The sequence below is a fragment of the Paramormyrops kingsleyae genome, chromosome 14 (genome assembly GCF_048594095.1).
Source record: "Paramormyrops kingsleyae isolate MSU_618 chromosome 14, PKINGS_0.4, whole genome shotgun sequence".
NCBI classification, from domain to species: domain Eukaryota; kingdom Metazoa; phylum Chordata; class Actinopteri; order Osteoglossiformes; family Mormyridae; genus Paramormyrops; species Paramormyrops kingsleyae.
In genome coordinates this window covers 16874007-16895586 of record NC_132810.1, presented here as the reverse complement: position 1 = coordinate 16895586, position 21580 = coordinate 16874007, and the positions used below count along the sequence as shown (strand labels likewise).

The 21580-nt window shown below is 49.7% G+C and overlaps 3 protein-coding genes and 1 long non-coding RNA gene across 4 annotated transcripts; 1 reads left to right on the top strand and 3 right to left on the bottom strand.

Annotated features, from left to right (window-relative positions):
* Window positions 1-2342: 2342 nt before the first annotated feature.
* LOC111834109 (uncharacterized) lies at window positions 2343-5087 on the bottom strand. Its single transcript, XR_002835908.2, has 3 exons — window positions 4976-5087; window positions 2833-2953; window positions 2343-2659 (listed from the first exon to the last, which is right to left on the bottom strand). It is a non-coding gene; the product is annotated as an uncharacterized lncRNA (long non-coding RNA).
* A 2757-nt stretch (window positions 5088-7844) lies between these two features.
* Window positions 7845-13958, bottom strand: btbd9 (BTB (POZ) domain containing 9). The gene is made up of 11 exons (XM_023792982.2): window positions 13638-13958; window positions 12671-12882; window positions 11874-12237; window positions 11005-11269; window positions 10405-10624; window positions 10118-10237; window positions 9916-10025; window positions 9641-9830; window positions 9447-9554; window positions 9243-9321; window positions 7845-9135 (listed from the first exon to the last, which is right to left on the bottom strand). The coding sequence occupies exons 2-11, from the start codon at window positions 12853-12855 to the stop codon at window positions 8914-8916; spliced, it is 1863 nt and encodes a 620-aa protein (XP_023648750.1). The 5' UTR covers window positions 12856-12882; window positions 13638-13958; the 3' UTR covers window positions 7845-8913.
* Window positions 13959-14087: 129 nt separating this feature from the next.
* On the bottom strand, window positions 14088-18408 carry glo1 (glyoxalase 1). Its single transcript, XM_023793049.2, has 6 exons — window positions 18219-18408; window positions 17364-17446; window positions 16009-16149; window positions 15412-15476; window positions 15173-15262; window positions 14088-14679 (listed from the first exon to the last, which is right to left on the bottom strand). Exons 1-6 carry the CDS (start codon window positions 18285-18287, stop codon window positions 14588-14590), a joined length of 540 nt encoding a protein of 179 aa, XP_023648817.1. The 5' UTR covers window positions 18288-18408; the 3' UTR covers window positions 14088-14587.
* A 275-nt stretch (window positions 18409-18683) lies between these two features.
* On the top strand, window positions 18684-21572 carry zgc:112001 (ankyrin repeat domain-containing protein 9). Its single transcript, XM_023792995.2, has one exon. The coding sequence runs from the start codon at window positions 19987-19989 to the stop codon at window positions 20869-20871; it is 885 nt and encodes a 294-aa protein (XP_023648763.2). The 5' UTR covers window positions 18684-19986; the 3' UTR covers window positions 20872-21572.
* Window positions 21573-21580: the final 8 nt, after the last annotated feature.

Sequence of the window (21580 nt, the reverse complement as noted above, 5' to 3'; positions counted from 1 at the left end):
CACTGCACAGTTTACAGGACTTAACGGACCTGCTGGTAATGTCTTGATGCCAGATACCACAGGATAGCGTCAGAGGTCTTGTACAGTCCGTGCCTCAAGTGTCAGCACTATACAATATTAGACAAGTGGTTTTAATATTATGACTATTCAAAATCTATGCACAGGCACAGAGATCCTGGCCACTTTATTAGGTACATGGATCCATCCTGCCTGGTACCAACAATTCAAGCCCTTGCTGGTGGTGTAATGGTGTGGCGGATAATTTCTTGGCACACTTTGGGCCCCTTAGTACCAACTGGGCACTGTTTAAATGCCACAGTCTACCTGAGTGCTGCTGCTGACCATGTCCATCCCTTTATGACCACAGCCTACCCAGCTTCTAATGGCTACTCCCAGCAGGATAACGCCCCATGACACAAAGCTCATATCATCTCAGACTGGTTCCTTGAACATGACAGTGAGTTCACTGCACTCAAATGGCCTCCTCAGTCACCAGATCTCAATCCAATAGAGCAACTATGGGACGTGGTGTGACGGGAGATTCGCATCAGGAAGGTGCAGCCAACAAATCAGCAGCACCTGCGAGATGCTGTCATGTCAACATGGACCTGAGTCTCTGAGGAATGTTTCAAGCACCTGGCTCAATCTATGCCATGAAGAATTAAGGCAGTTCTGAAGGCGAAAGGGGTCCAACCCGATACTAGCAAGGTGTACCTAATAAAGTGGCCAGTGAGTGTGTGATATATAGTCTAAGCAAGTTGAGATACATGAGCATCAATACGTGGGCCTACGTATTGGACTCATTTGGACTAATGCTCCAACCATGTTATTTCTAGATAAGAAAAATGTAATAATAAAATGTATATACATGGTGCAGTTAAGTTTTCTGTTCCCTGCAGATAAAATCTGTACTACCAGCACAGCAATATCGATTTGTAAATTGTAAAATTTTGAATTTCGAAACCTTTAAATGGTTTCCTTATTTCTCCTGTTAACCATATGTTCTGTCTTGAGGATTGTAGATGTATGCGCCTTAGTATATTGTATGCTTTTGTATTATGTGCAAATTAGGGAGTATAATTTGTCTGATCTATAATTTTACTACATGGGGAGATTTTTAAAAAAAAGATTTAACTCTTGGACGTTTAGCATGTGTGAGCAGAAAGCTTGCAGTAAAAATACTGTTTAACTTGGTGTGACAGAGTTTAGCAAATTACCATTGAGGAGCTGCGAGGTATGAGAATGGAGGAAGAGAGGGAAGCGAGGGGGTGATCTGGGCCAATCTCCCATCAAAGCCTTGACGTCCTCCCGGTTGCCAGTTTACTCCAGCCCCAGGCTTCAGGGCCCCTTGTGGCTGCACAACAGAACTTCAAAGACAGCCCTTACCAACATGCATGGATGTACAATGATCACTTAGCGATCAATGACATTCTGTGATAAACAAGTCATGAACATGCTGGTTGAGCTTGGACACAGACAGGGGCAAAGTTAACCCCCCTAGTCATCTACACAAACACTGAGTACAGCAATCAATGCTTCTCACACCATTGTGTAAACCCTTATCAGCTCTCACCCTGAGGAATGGTTCAAAGAATGGAAACATATTCTCCAAGGAGATTAATTATATATAATCATTTGTTAAATCAGTCTGTCTTTATTTAAAATTATGACTTAGATGAAGATCATCTAAGAGCCATTCATGCAGAAAGCCAGCTCATTCCAAAGGGTTCACAATTTTTTTTCTCATAACTAGCATGGGACTTGAGATCAGAGGACCATAATGCACTGGTGCGTCATATAAGCGGTGCATGTGGTGCTCAGGTCCTTTTACTGGAACAGACACTGAACAATGACTGCCCACTCTGCAGGCTGACTCATCACCTATAAATCCACTCTAGTTTACCTCAGAAGGGACAGATACTTCACAAGATGACGAGAAACAAGGGGCGTGATTACCTATATCCCGAACGATCAAATCAATACTTTAAGTATATGTGATGACCTCACATGGGTTTCATAGATGTAGAGCGACTGCGAAAAAATTCTGCCTGAAAAATGCTGAGCAACGGCTAGAACCTGAATAATGATGCTCCGAATGATATGTTGAGTCATATATTGTTGCCTTGTAACTTGATGGGGGAGAATGGCATAGGATTACAGTCCAAAGTGTGTTGTAATAAGAGCCTATTGAAAAGCTTGCCCGAAACTATTTGTAAGAGAGAATAAATGTCATTAGTGGTGTGTTTAGCATCACAGCAGTTTATTCTGAGCGGAAACCAGAATCAAATTTTTTTTTATTTGCACCCAACAAATCAGATTATGTGCCACACAGAACACAAAAATATAGAGCTCAGTAACAGAATTGTGATTATGGATGTTGATTTATGAAGACCAGGCCTACGCAGAAATCGTTAAAATGGATTCCGGGAGAAATCCATAAACATACATGTTGGTCCATAAATTAGTGGCTTTCTTGCCCTTAATACCTTTCATGTCACCCCACAGAGGTAATCGACAGTCTGAACATGGCCTTGTAGTAGATATGGATTCAAGGGAGATAACAAAGTGTTCAGAAGAACAAGCCTCGTCCACAGGGAGGAGGAGCATCTCGGGCTGCTACAAAACTTGTTTGGGTGAAGATGAATCTTTTTTGCCTGTCCTGACTTTATTAAGGAGCCTGTTCATATTCATGAAAGTCATTTCAGGAGGGAGCAAATATCACAGACTCGCCCAAATTGTTTTATGAATGTCAACAGCAATAGCGAGGCCTTCAGGTGGGATTTGCATGCAGGCCGGGGAGAGCGTATCCGAGCGCGTGTGTGTGAAGGATACGTACATGAGAGGACGCTCTACTGAGCAGCCCTGGGACAGGCCTGGAGATAAAACGTCCTCTGCGTCCCTGTGGCACACGCTGGCACACCTGAGCCACGCTGGTGTCGGAACCTAAAAGCAGCTTCTCCATGTGATCAAAGTGCCGCCAGAAAGGAGACCATGAAGAACATGGGGGTGTTTGGGATGCCATCGGAAACAGAGCAGCTGGCTGTCGCTGGTGGCTCCTAAATCTATACCAGAGGTGGTGGGTAATTATTGTTAACTGGGAGAGAGGCATGGGTGACAGCCGGGCTGGGGGGGACTTCATAGGGTCATCGGAGGAGAGAAAGGAGGAGGGACAAGGGAGCACGGAAAGGAGGGGAGATCCATCGTCTATCCAATCAAACTGTGATAGCGAGGTTTATAGCGGTCATGTGACAAAACCACAACAGGCTGCACATGCTGTCAGCCAGCCGCCTGCATAACCTATCCCCCCCCCCGCTCATGTCACAGCACCTTTTCCTAACCCTGACCCCCGCCAGCCATGCTGCACGCTACTCTGCAGTCCAGCTGAGAAACTCATTAATTAGGCTCAGCTGAGCCTCTTAAATTTTACATTTTAATGATTTCAACGAAAGTCACTTTAAACCAAATGAGGGTTCTAAAGACTTTAATTTCCCAATTGTGTTAAATTGTTGATAAGAGTAACTGTAATGCTTATAGTTTTATTATAATTAATATTTGTTAAATAAAACACTACATTGATATTATTCATTCATAAAATGTTGCTCCTTAAATTAATAAATATCTTTATTTTGTTTAATTAATCAATGATTACTCATTTGTAGAATGGTTGTAGAACAGTCGTTAAAGCCTTTTCCGTTGCTGGTGTATAAGGTAATTACAAGCAAGGAAATATACGAAAGAGCACATTTCTTTTCTGAGAGCGTTTTACACAAGGTTGCGTGTTTATCGATTAATGAGCTACCAACGGCTGGCTTCTACTGGGCCTTCGCAAACAGACAAACTCGTACAAACGAAGGCCAGCCTGTCTGGCAGAACTTCTTTTATGGCGTTTGATATTGCCTCGAAGTCATCGAGATGCTGCAGAAATACAAATTTGTTGCACTGTGGCAATGCCTATGCACGGCGGCTGGAGCAGAGAGGAGGTGCGAGACGCTGCTTGATATTATGACATTAACCCTTCAGAAGCATTTATTACGAAACAGTTCGCAAAATGGACATGCCGCTGATCTTCACGGCAATCACCCTTCCCCATCACCTCCTTCCACGCGGAGCCGTAATAAGTGTCCCCCCGCTCACTTGCCACGCGATCGAAAAGCCGCAGGTTAGGGGCTGTCGCGCGATCGGAGGCTCGGAGCTCCGCACGAGGACGCCCACGCAACCATGGGATCGGTGTGGGATCCCGGGAGCGCCGTGGGATCTTTTAGTCGGACGCAGTTTGGAATCCCGTTAAACCGGGTGACCTGTCAGCTCGGTGCTCACATGCTGATATCAGAAAAGCTTCGCATTATCTACCATTTTATTCATTGTGTTACTAAGCAGGTGGCTTATTCTAGGTTACTGAAAGTTACACGTGCTCTTGCCCTCTCGTCCCATAGGAGATTTCACAGAAAACCTTGTGGGCTGAGATTCTTTCTCAAGGCTTCAGCAGCAGGGTCCCTGTTTTCCTTTTCTAAAAGGACAGCCAGCCCTTATGGACCCTGGGAGGTTAAGATTCTGCTCGTGTTCTGGTTACTATGTGTATATGTGCCTATGCGGGGCGGGAGGGGTGGCGATGTCACGGGCTGAATAAGGAAAAATATCTCTGCAGCAACTGTTTGCAAAACAAACGTCAAGAGAAGCAGCTTGTTATTATGTAAATTTGCGGAGGGGCTTCGATTTGTTGAGCGCAGACACAAAATGCATCTATTTTACATGACTTTGCTACAAGAGCGCTCAGCAGAAGCGTGATTCTGGATGATAGGCGTCCGTACAAGAAAACATGTGCTTTCTACACGCTCATGTGGCCGACTGCCCCCCGTGCCCTATGGTGCTGACAGGGAAGATGGAAGGATAGTCTTAAATACCTTTACACGATATTCACAAGATAAGGCTCGTGTGTAGAAGTCCTCCACATTACTTAAAAAACATGCTCATTTACCTGTACTCGAGATGCCAGGAGATTCCCAGGGCTCTGGGACGGCCCGAGAATGCAGCCCCCGGCTGTTACCCAGCGCGTTCGGCCTGTTTACCCCGGGTTCGCCTTTGCGGCTTCCTATCCAACGGCGCCCTCTCGTGGCGGAAGGTCCCGCTCGGTGATATTTTTGTCTATAGATTTCCAGGAGGTTCTGTAATCAACAATCTGTTGCGGAATCGAGGCGACAAAAAGACGACCCGAGTGAGACACCAGGCGTGTGAAGTTCACCTGCACTGTGCTTCTGCCGCAGAATATGACAGTTTGTGCGCCACTAAATGCAAATATCACAAGTGCTTAAAAGACCGTGGGAAGTGATATTCAGGCACCAGAACAGGGGACGCCAGAGGAGAATAATGCCTGGATGGAAAGCAGACGGGGGAGACAGCAGAGTGAGCAGGAGACAGATTGATATGCATAAGCGTGTCACCTCCCCCCCCCCCCCCCAAAAAAAACAAACAAAACAAAACAGCGAAATTACAGCCCCGAAACCCCAAAAGAGGTAAACAATTCTTTTTTTTTTCTTGCCTTAATGATTTTCCATCCCTTTACAGTCCAGTTACCAGGGGAACAGGTGTGTGTGTATGTGTATTGGGGGGGGGGGGGGGGGCAACTGCATAAAAAAATTGTATATCCTGGCATCTTAATGTGCCACTTCAGTCTTCTGGTATTATATTTAAATTACACACACAAACACGATAAACCAACAGACAGAAAATAAAAGTGCAATTCCATTTGGCAAAACACAAATCACTGTCTGACAATTTTAAATATCATACAAGAACTGCTTAAGTGCCAATTCAAGGTTGCAATTGTTGCTGTGTTCTGGCAAAATCCTCAGTGGGAACCCAGTCGGTGAGTATCAGCAGAGTGCCCCCCACCCCGGCCGTGGGGGCATTGAGGCGTGACTGGGGGCATGACCGACAGCGAGGCGTCACACGTGGCGGAGGCGGTGATATTTAGCCTGGCGGGCCGCAGGCAGCCTGGGCATGGAGGTGATGGCATCAGCAGGGATCCTGCCAGCATTCCCAGTAGCGGCGGCTGGCAACAGAGGGTTGGACGGCCCGGCAGCGATGGGCATTTGCATATCCGAGACACAGCGATGAACACGGCTCGCGTGCGGTGTGTGCTTTTGATTAACGGCGCTGATTGACTGATTATCACATACTTTATTGTTTATGCACTTTGGCTGTTTTTTCCCTTCATTTCCTGAGCTGTTCATCAAACTGTGCTCTATCTCCCAACTCTGAAGAGGAATGAAGGCCAGCTTCATCTGTATGGCAGCCCAGACGGGTCAGTAATCGCCACATACGAGTCAACCCAGCATCCAGATCTTTGCTCTGATTGGCTGTTTGAAGGCTGGAAGAGCATGGAGTATACGAGGACGACTCAGCTGATATCCACCTGGCGATAGAGATCCGAGGAGGCGCCTTATGAGAGCAACGGTGGCGAGGCCTCCTCTGGCTGGGGGGCCTTCGTAATCCAGGGCCCGAATTCAGCCCGGGAGCTGTGCTAATTCTGGGGGAAATTGCTGGATGGCTTGATTAGTGCAGTGAGAGACAGGGATCAAAGTCGCGCTGCCGCCAGAGGTGCACGCCCCCCGCCGGGGTTCAGGCCGACCGTGATTAGCTTTAATCAGACACGCTTGCAGCATCCTGGGCTGGTAAACATCCTCCCGCTCGTCCTGATCCACCCCTGCTGCAGGCTCCTTCCTTCATTAGCGGAAATTAGCTCCGGTGCTGATGAGCGACCTGTACGGCAAGGCGTTCCCGGCTTCCTCTCGGATCACCCACCCTTCCCCCCCTCCACACCCTCAGCTCACCGCAGGTCCCCCCCCCCCCCTTATGATGGTAGCCAGCTAGCTGGTTAGAAGAACCTGCTATCCTCCTAAATGCGGAGCACGTTTAATATTTAGTGTAGTGACTGTTTGTGGCCAACAGGGGGCTACCCAAACCTTGAGTGGTAAACGCCAACGCTGCCCTAGACACAGCCCAAAACCAACAAACCGCCCTCCCCAATGTTAGTCACAGGACCCGTCCCTGGGTCTCAGCCCATGAGGAATGGACTCCTCAGTGAGGGAATATAATCAGAGGCAGTTGGCGAGAGCAGACTGTCGGGCCGGCTGCTGTCGCTCTGGGGTCCGCGATTAAGATTCTGGGCCAGATGGGCGCTGTGTCTCCTCAGATCGCTGCCACTCAACAGGGTCTGGGTCTGTCTATCCCCTTTGTTCTGTCTTCCTATCCTTTGTGGGGTGTCTGATTCCACCCCCACACTGAGGTCCCCTGATTACACCGACAGGAGTGACAGTAATTGAGGTGTGCTCATGCCGCTTGTTTCGCTTCCCCCCCCCCCTAATGAAAGTGGCATTATGGTGTCAGTCACGGTTCGGCTTCTGATTGACGCGTCGCCTGATTTCCCCTCTGAGACGCGGAGTCAGACGAGATCCTCCCGCGGCTCCTGGTTTCCTAACTTCCCAGCTCCGCCGGAGATTAAAGCGGGGAGAACACATGCATGGGACAGATTTAAACATTTTCACAGGAATGCGGAGGAAGTAAAAAAAAAAAGAAAAAGGAAAAAAAAGGCCATTCTTAACAGATCAGGCCTCTTAAGATGAATTTGGTGCCTGATGACCATAGCAGAGCATGTTTACTGCTCCACCCGAAGACAGACTGTTCTGTGCTGATAAATGTCACATCGCTCACATTAAAATCCGGCTGGGGGGCATCTCCAGGACTACAATTACTACAGATATTATGGTCTTCCTCCAGAAAAGTAAAATTATCACATGCAATACACAGAGAGAGAGAGAAGCTACACAAACAAACACAGCCACAGGTTTGATTTTCCCAAACTCTTGTTTTTAATAAAGATTCCAAGCTTGAGTGACCACAGAGGCAGCCAGTCACAAATGCCAAAGGGAAGGTTGGGGGCGGGGTTAAGCACAGTGTCAGCCATGGGGCGGAGCCCCCGTTAGTCACCATATTCTCCAGAAGCTCTGGCCCATGGTGCTCACCGTGCACCCCTCCACACCGTGTCATTTATTAATAACAGTCCTCTATGACCAGTATATTAAATCACAGCTGCATAAACAACAAGCGCACTGAGTGCTGGAAGAAGAAGCGAGCCCCATAAGTGATGCACAGCGGGTGGAGACCCGGCTCAGGGCCGCAAACACCCGCCTGCTTCTGTGCCGTAATGGAGCCTGCCGTCTCAACACTGAGTGAAGGGCTTTTTGTTGGTTTTTTTTGACTCGTTTTTAATTACCCTGGGGGTAAGCAAGAGATGAAACACAGACAAAGGAGTAAAAGGGAGGATAATGAAGAGGAATAAGAGAAATAACTGTACCACAAAGAGAGGCGAATGAAAGGAGCGCTGCAGTGCATGCTGGGAGAACAAAAACATGCCAACGCCAAGCCAGCTCCACAAACAACAGTGGTAAACCAAAAATAAAAAACAAGAATCTTGGGATTGCTTCAGCTCCCCCTCGTAACTGGGAAAAAGGTCTGGTCCATTCTCTTCCTGATCTCCCCCTTCCCTCCCCAGCTGTGGGTGAGTCCACATCATCTATTGACGAGCCAGGAGAGCATGAATTGGGGGGGGGGTCGTGCCATTCCTACCCCAGCATGTGTATGCTTGTAGCCTATGTGTATTATTATTCTTAATTAATTGCCTAATTCCTACCAGAAGACCCTGACCATCTTATGCGTGATTATAAAACTCTGTCAGCTCATTCCAGCTTATAAAATGAACCAAATCTTCAGACGACGTCAGAGTTCTTCTGAACCATTCCTTCGTAATCCTTTCAGTAATAAATAATTAGCTTAGCAGCATGGAGCATGTCCCCCAGAGACCTGTGCACTCAGTCCGATCGGCTCCTCCGTCTCTGTAGCGGGGGGGGGGGGGCCTCAGTGGTTGGACTGCGAGGAGGATGAGGAGGAGGACGGGGAAGGCTGCGGGGACATGGAGTGTAGGGGGGCCAGGTTCTGGGTGCGGGATGGGCGTGGGGGGCGGGGCTGCTGGGACAGCTGGGGGGAGGAGCTGGGATCAGGGGTGCCCAGCCCGGGGCTGCCCTCCTTCACCTCCACGTCCAGCTGGGCCGGACACTCGAAGTGGACGCAGTGGAAGACCTGTGAGGGGGAGAGCTGTGGTCAGGGGCTCAGCTATAAGGAGCCAAAAAAGTGAGCCACAATGGACACCGGTGATTGGGCAGCTCATTGCCACACCCCCAACTTACCTCGTTAGCCGTGTTGTGCGTTCCCACGATGCGGATGAAGCAGGCGGGCTGCTTCTCGAAGGTCAGTGTCTGCCACGACCTTCGAGAGGGTGGGATGACAGCAATCAGGACAATACACGCACAACAGCTCTCTCCACTTCCTCGGGGATTAGTTTAGGCTAACGTGGTCTCGGTATATTGATCCGGGCAGCTGGGCGGACACACCTGCACGCCACCTTGGTACGGTCCACCACCCGGAGCCACTGCTGCTGATTGGTGGAGAGTTCGATGTAGTAGCTGTAACTTCGCTCGTCACAGTCCCACAGGAGCAGCCTGACACCGCCGGGAAGTGAGGATCAGCTTTTTTTTTTTTTTAGGGGGGGTGGAACTGGCAGAGGAGGGGGGGGGGGTCGTCATACCTGAGTGAGGATATCACGTAGGGCTGGGCCAGCTGAATAACGATGGCCCCGGAGCCCAGCTGGTGGCAGGTGTAACCCGAGTCCCAGTCGTAGTTGCGAGTGTCACCGTTGAGCAGCGCGTTACGGCTGCGGCTGACGCCCTCAATGACGCTGGCGCAGGCCGTGACGGTGGCCACGTTCTCCGAGGCCACTGCCAAGAGGAAGTGTGTTCAGAGCTTCTGCCCCCCCCGAAAACAGCGACAGCCCCTCCGACCCCAATCCCGTCAGCTGCTTACCCAGAAGCCCTTTCTCCAGCGTGAAGGGCCGATGGGTGAACATGCATTCGAAGGCCACCAGATGGAAGACCTTGTTGACAGTGTTGTGGGTCCCCACGATGCGCACGTACCTGAGGTAGACAGAAACGCGGGATTTGGGTCTCATGCGAGGGCACGCGGGACGGACGGGGCGCAGCTCAGGGTGTCACATACGCAGCGTTACCTGCAGACACGCGCCGGGAAGTAGAGGTTCTGCCAGGAGCGGCACAGAAACTTGGAGTGGTCCACCACACGCACCCAGTCCAGCTCGTCCATGGACACCTCGATGTAGTACGAGTACGACCTGCACAGGAAGGAAAGGGACCAGTGGGCGGGGCTTCTGCATCCTGTCAATCACTGCAATCACTCAACTTCCTGTTATGCATTGGCATTATGCATACTTACTCTCTCTCTATTTGCACTGAAATGACATGAAATTACTCCACATTTTAACCCCCCCTCATGCCGTACCGGCTGTCCCGGTCCCACAACAGGATGCGGATGTGGTTGATGATGGAAGCCTGGCCCAGCTTGACCTGGATGCCGGCACGGCCCTCGTCCTCAATGGGGTGCCGGGAGAAGCCATGGTCCAGGTCGTAGTTCTGCGTGTCGCCGTCCAGGAGCGCCGACTTCAGCTCGCCCTTCACCACCTGGGCACCGTGCTTCATGGTGGCGATGTTCTCCTCGGGGACTGATTGGGGCGAGAAGACAGAAGTAGCCATTATAAGCTGGGAGTGCTGATGGTGGGCACTGACGACCCCGAAACTGGGAGCCGCACCGCCGCAGCGACATCCCCCACAGCCTGGTCTCTTACACACGCCCACGTGAGCACTATTACGAGCACGACTGCTGACAATCCGCAAAGACCGTTATCACGCGTTAGCTGAACTGTAGGCAGGGAGACCTGAGGCCCACAAAGCTAATCGGTCCCGGCTGAGCTCCCAGAGGCCTCCGTCCAGCCCCCATTCGGGGACCAATTACGTTTTCCGGGACAGATAACGGCTCTGCTCCAAATATAAAAATGGTGCCAACTGACTAGAACTAAACCGGCACTAGGACCAGGGGGCTCACTCAGCATGCCGCGGTAGTTGAGGTCCATATCGCGGCTCTCGGAGCGCATCTTAATAGCGTCCAGCAGGTCGTCGGGGGTGACGAGGCCAGACGGCCGCACCACATTCAGCATCTCCGTCAGGCTCATGAGAGGCAGCCGCACCGCCGACATCACTTCCTGTGCCGTGGACTCGCCGTTGTGCCGGCACCAGCGGCTCAGCGCCAGGAAGATGTCCTTCTCAGTGGCGGCAAAGGAGTCTCTGCGGACCACCGTCAAAAGCGCCGTCTGTGGGAAGGAGTACGGGGAGAGAGAGACCGTTATGTCTAAAATGATATTATTATAATTACATTTTATTTATTTAGCTTTTAACTAAAGTGATATATGATTTAGACAGTAGGGCCAGCCAGTCCCTGGACTCGGGGACCCAACAGTGACAGCACTCTGCCAACCCCGGGATTTGAACCAGCGACCTTCTGATCAGGCACCCACTGGGCCACACATTGGTCCCAATCATAACAACAAAGGAATTAAAAAAAATAAAAAAAGAATTTAAAATTGAATGAAACGAAATAAGGGTTTTCCTGGGACCCATCCATCCATCCTGTTTCCACACCCACTTGTCCTGTACAGGGTTGTGGGGGTATGGAACCCATTCTGGAAACAGGTGCAAGGCAGGGAATAACGCAGGCCGGGATGGAGACTCAAATCCTCCAGGGGTGTGAGGCGACCATGATACCCACAGCAGCACTGTGCTGCCCCCTCCCCTGGGGCCAATAAAGTACATTTTATAACTAATATGTAATAACAACAGTGGCATTCATAAACAGCTGCACAGGGCTGACAAACTGCTTCCTCCTGACACCAAGCCCCCTGCCCCGATCCCACCCACCTTGGACAGGGCGAGGAAGCCGTCGGACACCAGCACCTCAGGGGCGTGCCGGTCCATGTACGCGCAGCAGGCGGCGCTGAGCGTGTCCAGGCAGTACAGGCTGGCCACGTCGAACACCAGGCACACGTTGTGGGTGTGCAGCACGGTGCGCAGGAACTCCGACACAGAGTCTTCCAGTGGCTGCAAGCCGTAGCGATGCGCCAGGCCCAGAAAGTCCAGCAGCGTCTCCTCGCGGGCCGAGCTCAGGCTGGCCCGGCCCGTGTACAGGTACTGCAGCAGCATGGAAAAGGCCTCTGCCCGCGTGTCCCCCAGTGGGACCTCAGCCTGGGGCTGAGACTCCTTCATGCCTCCATAAAGCAGAGCTCTGAGTGGGAGGAGTGGAGACATCACATGACCCAGGTCAGACCAATCAGGTTCTGAGAGTTATATCCTGAGGTCTCCAGATAAACCTCATTTAAAACGATCGGGGAATAAAAATCTTGCTCTCAGGATCATCTTGCAGGCTTAGTGAATAACTGCCACATAACCTTGTTCTGTCAAATTTAATTTAAACGATAAATTGTCATTAAATTTGTATTTGACCCGACATTACCACTGAAAGCAGGATACATTAGGCTCATAGCATCAAATATGACCTAAGGAGCCTCTAACGGCAGCTTGGATTGAGGGTATTGATCTGCGGTGCAAACATTTGGCTCACAAAGTGCTCAGGGTCAGTGACGATAATAACAAGCTTCTAGCGAGTCACACAATAACCGCATCGACTGCTCACACCTGTTAATACCGCAGGATGTTACCTGAAAAAGTGACAGCGTGCGGCCAGAATCACCCGGTGCGCAGGAAAGCGCTTCTCCTCCACGATGAAGGTAACATCGCTGTAGTCCTCACCCGGCACCAGGGCCCCCAGCTGCTCCGACAGCAGGTGCACGTGGTCGATCTCCGACACGGAGCCGTGGGGTCGCAGGGGGTGGCTGTTACTCATGGCCGCCACCGCGGGGCGCTATCACGGCTGGCGGACGGAGAGAGGGGCGGGGACGCCTGTCATTCCGAGTCGCTCTCAACATATCCACCGTCATCCAGTTACATGGTAACGTTAAAGCGTCGCCCGTGAGGTTAATTTACTAGAACAATACACGGCTCTTAACAGCTGATTATGACTCAACGAATGAAACAAAAAGGCCGAGCTGCCGCCGCCTCCCACCTATGATTAAGACGGCAGCGCGTCCCGCCTGTTTTTCCGGCCTGGGCGCAGCGCTGAAACATGCCCTGAACCTTAACAGCGGCGATACCGGGACACCGCGATCTTTGCGGCGTTTTAATGTCAATCCGGCGCAGACGGACACGCGCAAGGCGGGCTGCGCGGCCCCACCGGTCCGACATCAGTGCAACAGCCATTACGGCCAGTCATGGTCACCTTTCACATGTAAATACGACAGCATTTTTATTCACCCGGCTGAAACGCAGTGATAATGCAGCATCCGCGCACATGAGCGGCTCCCGACCGCCCGGATCAGGTACCGAAACCCCTTTTCGCGGTGCGTCATCTATCTCCCGCGTTTCATCGGGAACAAGACCGCGCAGCTCCGGCTGTTAGCGCATTTCTGCAGTGCCGGTAAATATGCTAGTAAACGTGGACGCTGTCATCATATCTGGGTCTCCGGAGCCTCCCCGGAGACTCGGAACCGGTGCTTTCCGTCACTCGGTACTGACAGCTGGCAAGAGCAGCCTGACCCTCCCCCTTCGGGCGTCTGGCCGGCGACTTACCGGGCAGCAGCTAGCCAGCGAGCTAACGGAGACGCGGCTCTGCTCCCTTCGGTTTCCAGGCTCCTTTATGTGTCAGAACAGCGCAGAGCCACAGGCAACAGGACGACTCCCCGGCGGCGGCGGCACCAGCGACGCGAACCGGCGGTTAGACACCGACTGCTGACGTCAGAGTCGCGAATCCAAACTGGGCCAACGGGGCGTGACCCGGATGTTGTTGAAGGTGTCGCTTTTATAGAGAAACGAGCGCCCCCCACCGGCCAGGAAGCCAAAAGACAAGCAACGAAAACACTATTATCATCCAACTCGGCAGTAGGCGCTAGTTCACTTTCTAGAAAGTTCTTAATTCTGGTAAGGATTATATCAGTCTTACAACTGCTCTAGGTCGATAAGTTGATGAAAAGGATTACGAATGGTATGAATAATAAATAGTTGTTTTTCAAACACTCAGCATACTTTTTTCCATCCAACCTCATTTTATTTTCTTCTGCGATCTCGTGTTTTAGTGTCAAACATCACTGAGTAATGCAGAAACATTAGAGAATACAAGCGATGTACACTGGGGACAAACAAAGAGCATCACAGCATGAAATATTGGCATATGCGCTTTGAGTTACTGCAAAACGCACACACTGCACAGTGTCGGTGAAGCTAGATTTTATAGCACATCCACACCATAGAGAACCTGAATCTCCATTCAGAGGGCTGCACACTGGCATATTGAACAAAGAGTCATGAGACTAAACGGTTGAGGTCGTTCATGTTTACACCACGTTCCAGGGCAGAGATGATTCTGACCATCCAACCCCCTCACAGTCACTGCAGTTCCTCCCGCTCCATCCTATTTTCATTCCAGAGATAGACAAACCCCCATTCAGTATTTGCTGCCCCCCCCCCCCCACCACCCCATAGCTGCTGTTGTGTTCATCCCCCAATCTTCCATCGAGGTCTCTCTAGCTGGTTATGGAGACCATGTTGTTTGGGCTCAGGATCTCGATCCAATAACCATCCGGATCTTGTATGAATGCCAGACCTTTCATTTTACCTGTAGTGGATAGGTAATAAACCCAAATGTAAAGGTATATCCAGGAATATTTGCCCTTTTACATCAGAATGAACACCCCCCAATAATACTATACAGATATAGAAACATTTCAACATGTTTAATGACACTACACATTTATTTGTGTATTCTGCCTAAAAGTTTGGTTATTTAGCAATCATCAGATGCCTAAACCTCCATATTGACAACTGATCCTGACACATTCTTAGCCTTGTTTCACTGATTCATAGATAAATACTTCATGTCTGCTCAAAATTCAAGGTAGCAGTTTCAGTTCCCAAAGTTTTAATCTAGACTAGAATTAAGTTGAATGCTACATCACTTCAACAATAAAAATCACTTAAATGATCTGAGATATGCCAACAGTGTCTGATGTCATACGACATCTGAAAAACAGGAGTAACCCAGAAGCTCACGATCTGCTTCTTACCGGCCCTGAAGGCTACACTTAAATTAGCGAGGGAACCTTCCTTACCATCATCCGGTTTCTTCACGAAAGTGACGCCCTGCTCCTCAAAGAACTTGCAGGCGGCATCAACGTCTGGCACCGCGATGCCGAGGTGTCCTGAGATCCAGGCGGCGAGGGGGGGCGAGGCAAGCAAAACACAAGGAGGAGAGTCAGCACCGCTAAGCTCGTGTGAAACTGGAGTCCATCAATCTGCTGTGAAACCAGCCGATCGAATCGAGGGCATCTCGCCACACGCGTGGACTCACCGAAGCCGCGGGGATCCGAGTTCCCGTTGTGGTACGTCTGGGTGTCAGACTCTGAGCCCCAGTTGCTGCAGAACCAAAAAAACACGCCTCATTACTCCTGACAGGCAATCATCCAATCAGCATCTGCTAGCTTCAGTGTTTGAGACCCTGCAGCAAACTCAGCCTGCCGCAACATCCCTGAGCGGGCAGGGAAGCCAAGGGCAGCTGGGCCACTTTCCCAAGCTGCGCTCCAGCCAATCAGCTTACTGTCTCCACCCCCAAAATGTGGGCTAAGAGATGACTGGAGGAACCACAATTGCTGCCATCGGATGGTCTTGTAACTGAATGAAGTGACTGAAAGAGGCTAATGACTTGGAGAATAACTGGAGCTGCAGCATACAGCCTGAGCTTAGAAGAAATCCTTCACTCATCTAGCCACTTGGGGGCACTGTACTGTATTACTAAATAGCTAGACATAACAAGGGCCTGTGCTATAATTAAACGTGGTGGTAGCACTAATCACTATGCAAAACCTTAAGGGACCCAAGCAATGTGCTGTTCGTGGAAGGATTGATGTTAGAGTAAAAGTAAAGAGGGTGGGGGCAGGAGGGGGCTCACTGCGTCAGCTCGATGGTGGCCCGTCGAGAGAAGGTCCAGGCCGTCCTCTCCTTCACGTCCACAGGGATCTCATTCTTGTCCTCGAAGCCCATGAAGTACAGCGAGAAACGCATGGAGGGGAAGTCAAATTTCTGCAGCAGACTGGAGAAGTGTGGGGGGGGGGAACACAGTACATTGAGTTTAACATATAGTTGATACAAAAGGGAAACTAATTGTCTCTGGTCCCTTACCAATGCTCTATAGAGGGGATGTAACCTAAAGTAGTAGTGGAGTGACCTATAACTGCTTTTATAAACAGGACAGTCTCCATCCTAATTGGAGGGGATCATGTTCGTTACCCCAAAGCATGACAAACATCTGACCTGCCTGACTGTAAGCACCACTCAGGCCTCGGCCTTGCGATCTTAAATCGAAGGCTGTTTATTTCCTCACCTGTAGCTCAGGTCTGGCTGCGACTCAGGAACTCCATATCCCAGCATCCCCTAAATCTAACAACTATTTAGACGGCTGAACTTCTGCTACCAAAAAATATTGCGTAATGAACATTTTATGGACTTCAAACATGTTCAAATGGGTCACAAATAACTCTGATGCAAACAACGTGCACACACCCTGAATCTTTTTGAACGTTCCACACTCCACTCCGTGAGGCTCAGCCCGTAACCTAGACTTAAGCCTCTCATTTAAATCGCAAGTGGGTGCAGTATTGAAGGCATGCTTCCTACAGCAACCACATAATCCCAAACTGCAGCGATTTCTTACTATTCAAAACACTGAAACTGATACATGCCTTTGTATAGTAGGTTAGACCACTGTAATGCTCTGTTATTGGGGAGCACAGTGCTCATTAAACACCTTGCAGCATATTCAAAATGCAGCAGCTCGAAGCAGAGCTCCTGTTCTTATTTCCCTGTACTGGCTTCCTGTTAGGTTTAGAGCCGACTTCAAAGTTCCCCTACTTACCTCAGCGTGGGGAACCGACTCATTGATGGACTTTGGCTCTGACCCTGACCACAGTCTACACCTTGCTTTTAGCAAACAAGCTCGCTCTCTCTTTTTCCTATAATGTTAGTATGGCCACAACAAACCCATGTAAAGCACTCTGGGACAAATCTGTTGTGAAAGGCTCTATATACAAATAAAATTAATTGAATTAAAACTGAATTGAACATGGATAAACGGAGATGCAGGGTGGGGGGCTGGACGCAGGAACACTACAAATCTTTAGCTCAGAACGAAGATGAATTCAAGCAGGCAGCCTGAGAATGTGATAAGACTCGCATATTACTGAGCAGCTCCGACTGGCTCTTGCCATAAAAAGGGTGATGGAGGTAGAGAACAAGGGGGCCACTCACGTCATGCCCAGGATGCGCGTGTAGAAATCCAACGATTTCACTGGGTCTTTCACTCTCAGCATCGTCTGTTGCATCATGAAGTCCTGCAGCACAAACAATAGGATGCATTAGCAATCACACAGCCGTGCACCCCCCCCCCCCCCAACTCCGAGAAAGTGCTCATGAGTGGGCATTTGCAGAGGCCCAACTCGGGGCAGGTCCAGTGGCAACATGCTTTGCCAGCACTGCATTTGTATGCCAAGGTACGCCACTGCAACATTTTGGCACAAACATCCAGTGATCTTGGCGTCTATCACCATGCTATCGGCGCCAGCAGAACCATCCTCTGCTGCTTTCAACAGGAATAATTTAAAAACTGAATGCAGAGTAGGGAAGAATGACATCAGCAGGGCTGTGCAGAGACTTTTTGAGCAAAGGTGCTCAAAGAATAAAAAAGAAACTCCAGGCACATCTAAAGCTCACGCAAAAGTTCAGATTAAATTTATCGGGCAACACGGTGCTCAGGCACCCCAGCCCCCTCTTCAGCACGTGCCGGGCTGTCAGACCCGTCAAACACTGCGTAATTGTTGCTTGTCGTCGATTGCGCGTATATGGTGGATCAACCGAAGTGCAAAGAGTTGGATCGTGGGTATTCACTCAATTAAGAGGACAAGTACAGTTTTATTAGCAAATTTTTAATAGTACGGCTGGAAGATCCAGTATATTACTGGTACTCGAATTATAACTTAAAAATCTGCTTGCATGCTTGCTAGTCGCATGGCACGGAAAACAGGCCCAAGTTCAACACCCTGCTGGTCTTTTTCTCCACTAGAGCGGATTATACGACGTTATGCAGCAGCCCGTACGCGGCCGTACCTTACTCATCAGGGGTCCGTCTTTGCAAGCAGCCGCCACGGCTTCGTTGGAGAGACCCTGATCGCTCATGTTCGCTGCTAAAAATGGTCCGAGTGCCGAAGCAGGACCGGACAGCGGAAGATAAGGCGGCACAGGAAGCGCAGCGTCGGGATGGTTCGGAGGCTGTCGAGTCCGCCCAGCTCATGATGTCACCGCCGGGACGCCGCTCCGGGAAAAAAAAACACATTAATATTTTATACTCATTGACATTGTTTGTAGATTTTCTGGGCTCCGTTTTTTTAATGCATGAATAAAGAAAAACATTCACACTCATTAATTTTACGAGTTTAATTAACGGCGAAATATAGCTTAATTCAAAAAAGCTTCGTATTATTTGCACGGAAAAGTTTCATAAGCTGTCGAATTCATTTTTAAATTACTGGCATAACCATTTACGCGAACTTGCCGGCAGGTGACAGTATTATTTTTCGAAATAACGCCGAATCCTGAAAGTTGATAGCCTTGAACCACCGGGTGCGTTTTCTCATTGGATTTTGTCAGATGTTTTTGATTGCCGGGATTCCTGATCTTACTTACCGTGATGATCCAGAAAGGACAAATGTTTATCGGAACTGTAAAATTCAGACTTGATTTCACCTGGGGTGTAATTTCATACTTTAAAAAAATAGTTGATTTACAGCAAATTGTTGTCGGCATTTTATAGAGATCTATAGTTAATTATAATAGATTCAGTGAATTTCGAAAAATTCTACCCACAACCGTTTTTTTCGGTTAAGGATACCTGTTAAAGCCGAATAAAGATAGATAGTTTGGAAATTAGCAATGTGGTATAAAGGGTTAATGGCATGCTAAAACTCGCCATGAGGTTGCCTGACAGCGGTTGCACAACAGGACTTCTGGAGTCTATTTTAAAATGTTCGCCTTTGAAATTTAAACTATGCCGTTTCCGGCATTAGTCCGTGCAGTTGTTTCTATGATATGAGAGTTATGAGGAGACAGAATGAAATGACGTACGTTAAACGACTTATAAATCATAAAATACGTATTATTACAAATTTGTAGACGCCACTAGGACAAAGTGACGGGCCGTCCAGGAACGCGGTTTTACATTATAAATAATTTAAACGACGTATATTAAAAGGGATTCGTAGCTGAACGTTTTAATCAGACTGCATGTCATGCTGATTAAGTGTTTTTTGGTATAGAACATTTGTCAAAATATTTGTACGTGCCGTACCGATCAGACTGCTTAGTGGACACATTTTTAGCCTAAAAATACTTGGGACGGGGCATCGATACCGTGGCTAAGCAAACAGGACGGCTCGCAGGGCTGCGGAGATGGGATAGTCACTGGCATTACCAGCACGGAGCCCTGTTATCTGGAAGGCGGCGGTCGTTTCGAATCTTTTTTTCTTGCGCAGCACCGGCCATGTGACAATGGGAGTGTAAGGGCAGCCGGCGAAGGCAATAAACGTGGATCGGTTACCATTTACGTCTCCCAGTTTGACGGACGAAAGGTTAAGCGGCCGTGCGCCTGCGTGAGCCCCACTGCACTGCGGCGAAGGGAGGCGAGCCGGGCGCCGCTGTCGCGGGAGCGCGTACCCGCCTCACGGGCTTCGGGAGTCGGCCGGTTCGGGCGGACGCATGCAGGACTGCGGGCGCCATGTGCACCGGTGCGCTTCCCGGGACCGGAGTGGCTGCGGCGGTCGGAGCAGGAGTGGCTGAATCGGTGGAGCGGAGTGTATGATCGGCTCCCGGGAAAAGCGAGATGTCTACGAGCAGGTTCGGCAGGCTGCCGGCCGAGGACAGAGGCTTGCACCGCAGACTGCTGTCCTTCATTTACTACCAAGCGATCCGGGACCTGCACCCGGTCTGGAAGCTGGAGGACATGAGGACTATGGAAACGTTTTACTGGGACAGGCAGCAGCGACGGAGGACCTACACCCCCTCGGAGGCTCTCCTCTACGCTATCGTGCATGACCACCAAGCCTATGCCCAGTACCTCCTCAGCCAGTACGCCGAGGAGGCTTTAGCTATGCCCAGTAAGTACATCTGCAGCTATCCGGCGGCGGCTCCGCACTTGGCCATGGCTGTCAGATACGAACGCAAGGATATTTTAGAGATCATCCTACGGGCGGTGCACAAGGTGCCCAGTCTGCGTTCCTGCCTGCGGCGTGGCGACTGCTTCAGTCTGGAGGACGGCAAGACGCCGCTGCATCTCGCCTGCGAGCTTCTTCACCTGGAGATGATCACCCTGCTGCTGGGAAACGGCGCCTCGCCGCAGACCGAGGACGGCGACGGCATGACGCCCGTGGACCTGCTGCTGAAGAAGCTGCGGGACGCCGGCAGTACCGCGGCGGGGGAGAAGCGCCTCTGTCTGGATAACATGATCCTGTTTATGCCCAAACTGCGTTTCAATACGAAGAGTTCCCTGGAGAAGGACCCCGCTGCCTGGACCAAGGTCTTGGGCGAGGATCGCTTCAACTACCTTACGGGGAAAAGCCCCGGATCGCTGCTCCTCATAGCTATGCAGAAGGTCTTGCAGCTGCTGCCCAGCGACAGGTTCCCCAAGAGTCTGCAGGAGCTTGCCATCCCCAGTTCCCTGAAGCAGCTGCCCGTCCTGCACCCGGTGCTCCCCGCAGACTTTCACTAGCACTGCGGTCTATTCACGGACATTTTTTTTTTTTTGATCAAAGTGCATTTATCGTGCTGTTATTTGTAACGCATGTTTAAGGGGGTCGTTTTCTTCAAGCATGAGAAGTATTTTAACGTCGCCGGCACAATGCCGAGTTACGCCTTTTTAAACACTCCGCTCCAGTGGACTTTTAATGACAGTTCGGTTCGTTACGGACAGCTGTTTAATACTGTGTACATTATATTTTCAAGATAATTCATAAAGGCGATTTTTTTTGCGCCTACAACTCTCCAAAACAGGTTTTACATAACAGTAATGAATGATGCTGGGTTTACATTTTCAAATATGTTCAAAGAGAATGTTATTTTATCCTTTAAGTCCAGTAAGTATTATTTGGACGTTTTGCACTAACCTTGGGAATAGGTATATTTTAAACAAAAATAATTGCGAAATGGCAAGAACGCGAGCTCTTCAGAAAATGTACTGAAAGATCTGTTGTCCTTTTCTCGGTATGTATGCAAAGGGGCAGTTTGTGTGCTGGACAGTAGAATTTGTTTGGGGATGGTCATTTTCTGTCCAGTCAGCCAAACGAACTACAGTCATACGGGAATGCATATCCTGCTAGCAGTATGCACATGGCTGAATTCTGTATTATTAGATGTAATGTGAAAGCAAGCAGTCTGTCACCATCAAAATAACAACATTGTTCATTTGCATAAGACTGGTT

Coding starts and splice junctions, on each gene's coding strand:
- glo1 (XM_023793049.2), bottom strand. CDS start 18,287: ATGAGCGATCAGGGTCTCTCCAACGAAGCCGTGGCGGCTGCTTGCAAA. Junction 16,150..17,363: donor ACGCGCATCCTGGGCATGAC/GTGAGTGGCCCC, acceptor ACACTTCTCCAG/TCTGCTGCAGAAATTTGACT. Junction 14,680..15,172: donor CGTGAAGAAACCGGATGATG/GTAAGGAAGGTT, acceptor TATCCACTACAG/GTAAAATGAAAGGTCTGGCA.
- btbd9 (XM_023792982.2), bottom strand. CDS start 12,855: ATGAGTAACAGCCACCCCCTGCGACCCCACGGCTCCGTGTCGGAGATC. Junction 10,625..11,004: donor CAACTACCGCGGCATGCTGA/GTGAGCCCCCTG, acceptor CGCCCCAATCAG/TCCCCGAGGAGAACATCGCC. Junction 9,555..9,640: donor TACGTGATATCCTCACTCAG/GTATGACGACCC, acceptor CGGCGGTGTCAG/GCTGCTCCTGTGGGACTGTG.
- zgc:112001 (XM_023792995.2), top strand. CDS start 19,987: ATGTCTACGAGCAGGTTCGGCAGGCTGCCGGCCGAGGACAGAGGCTTG.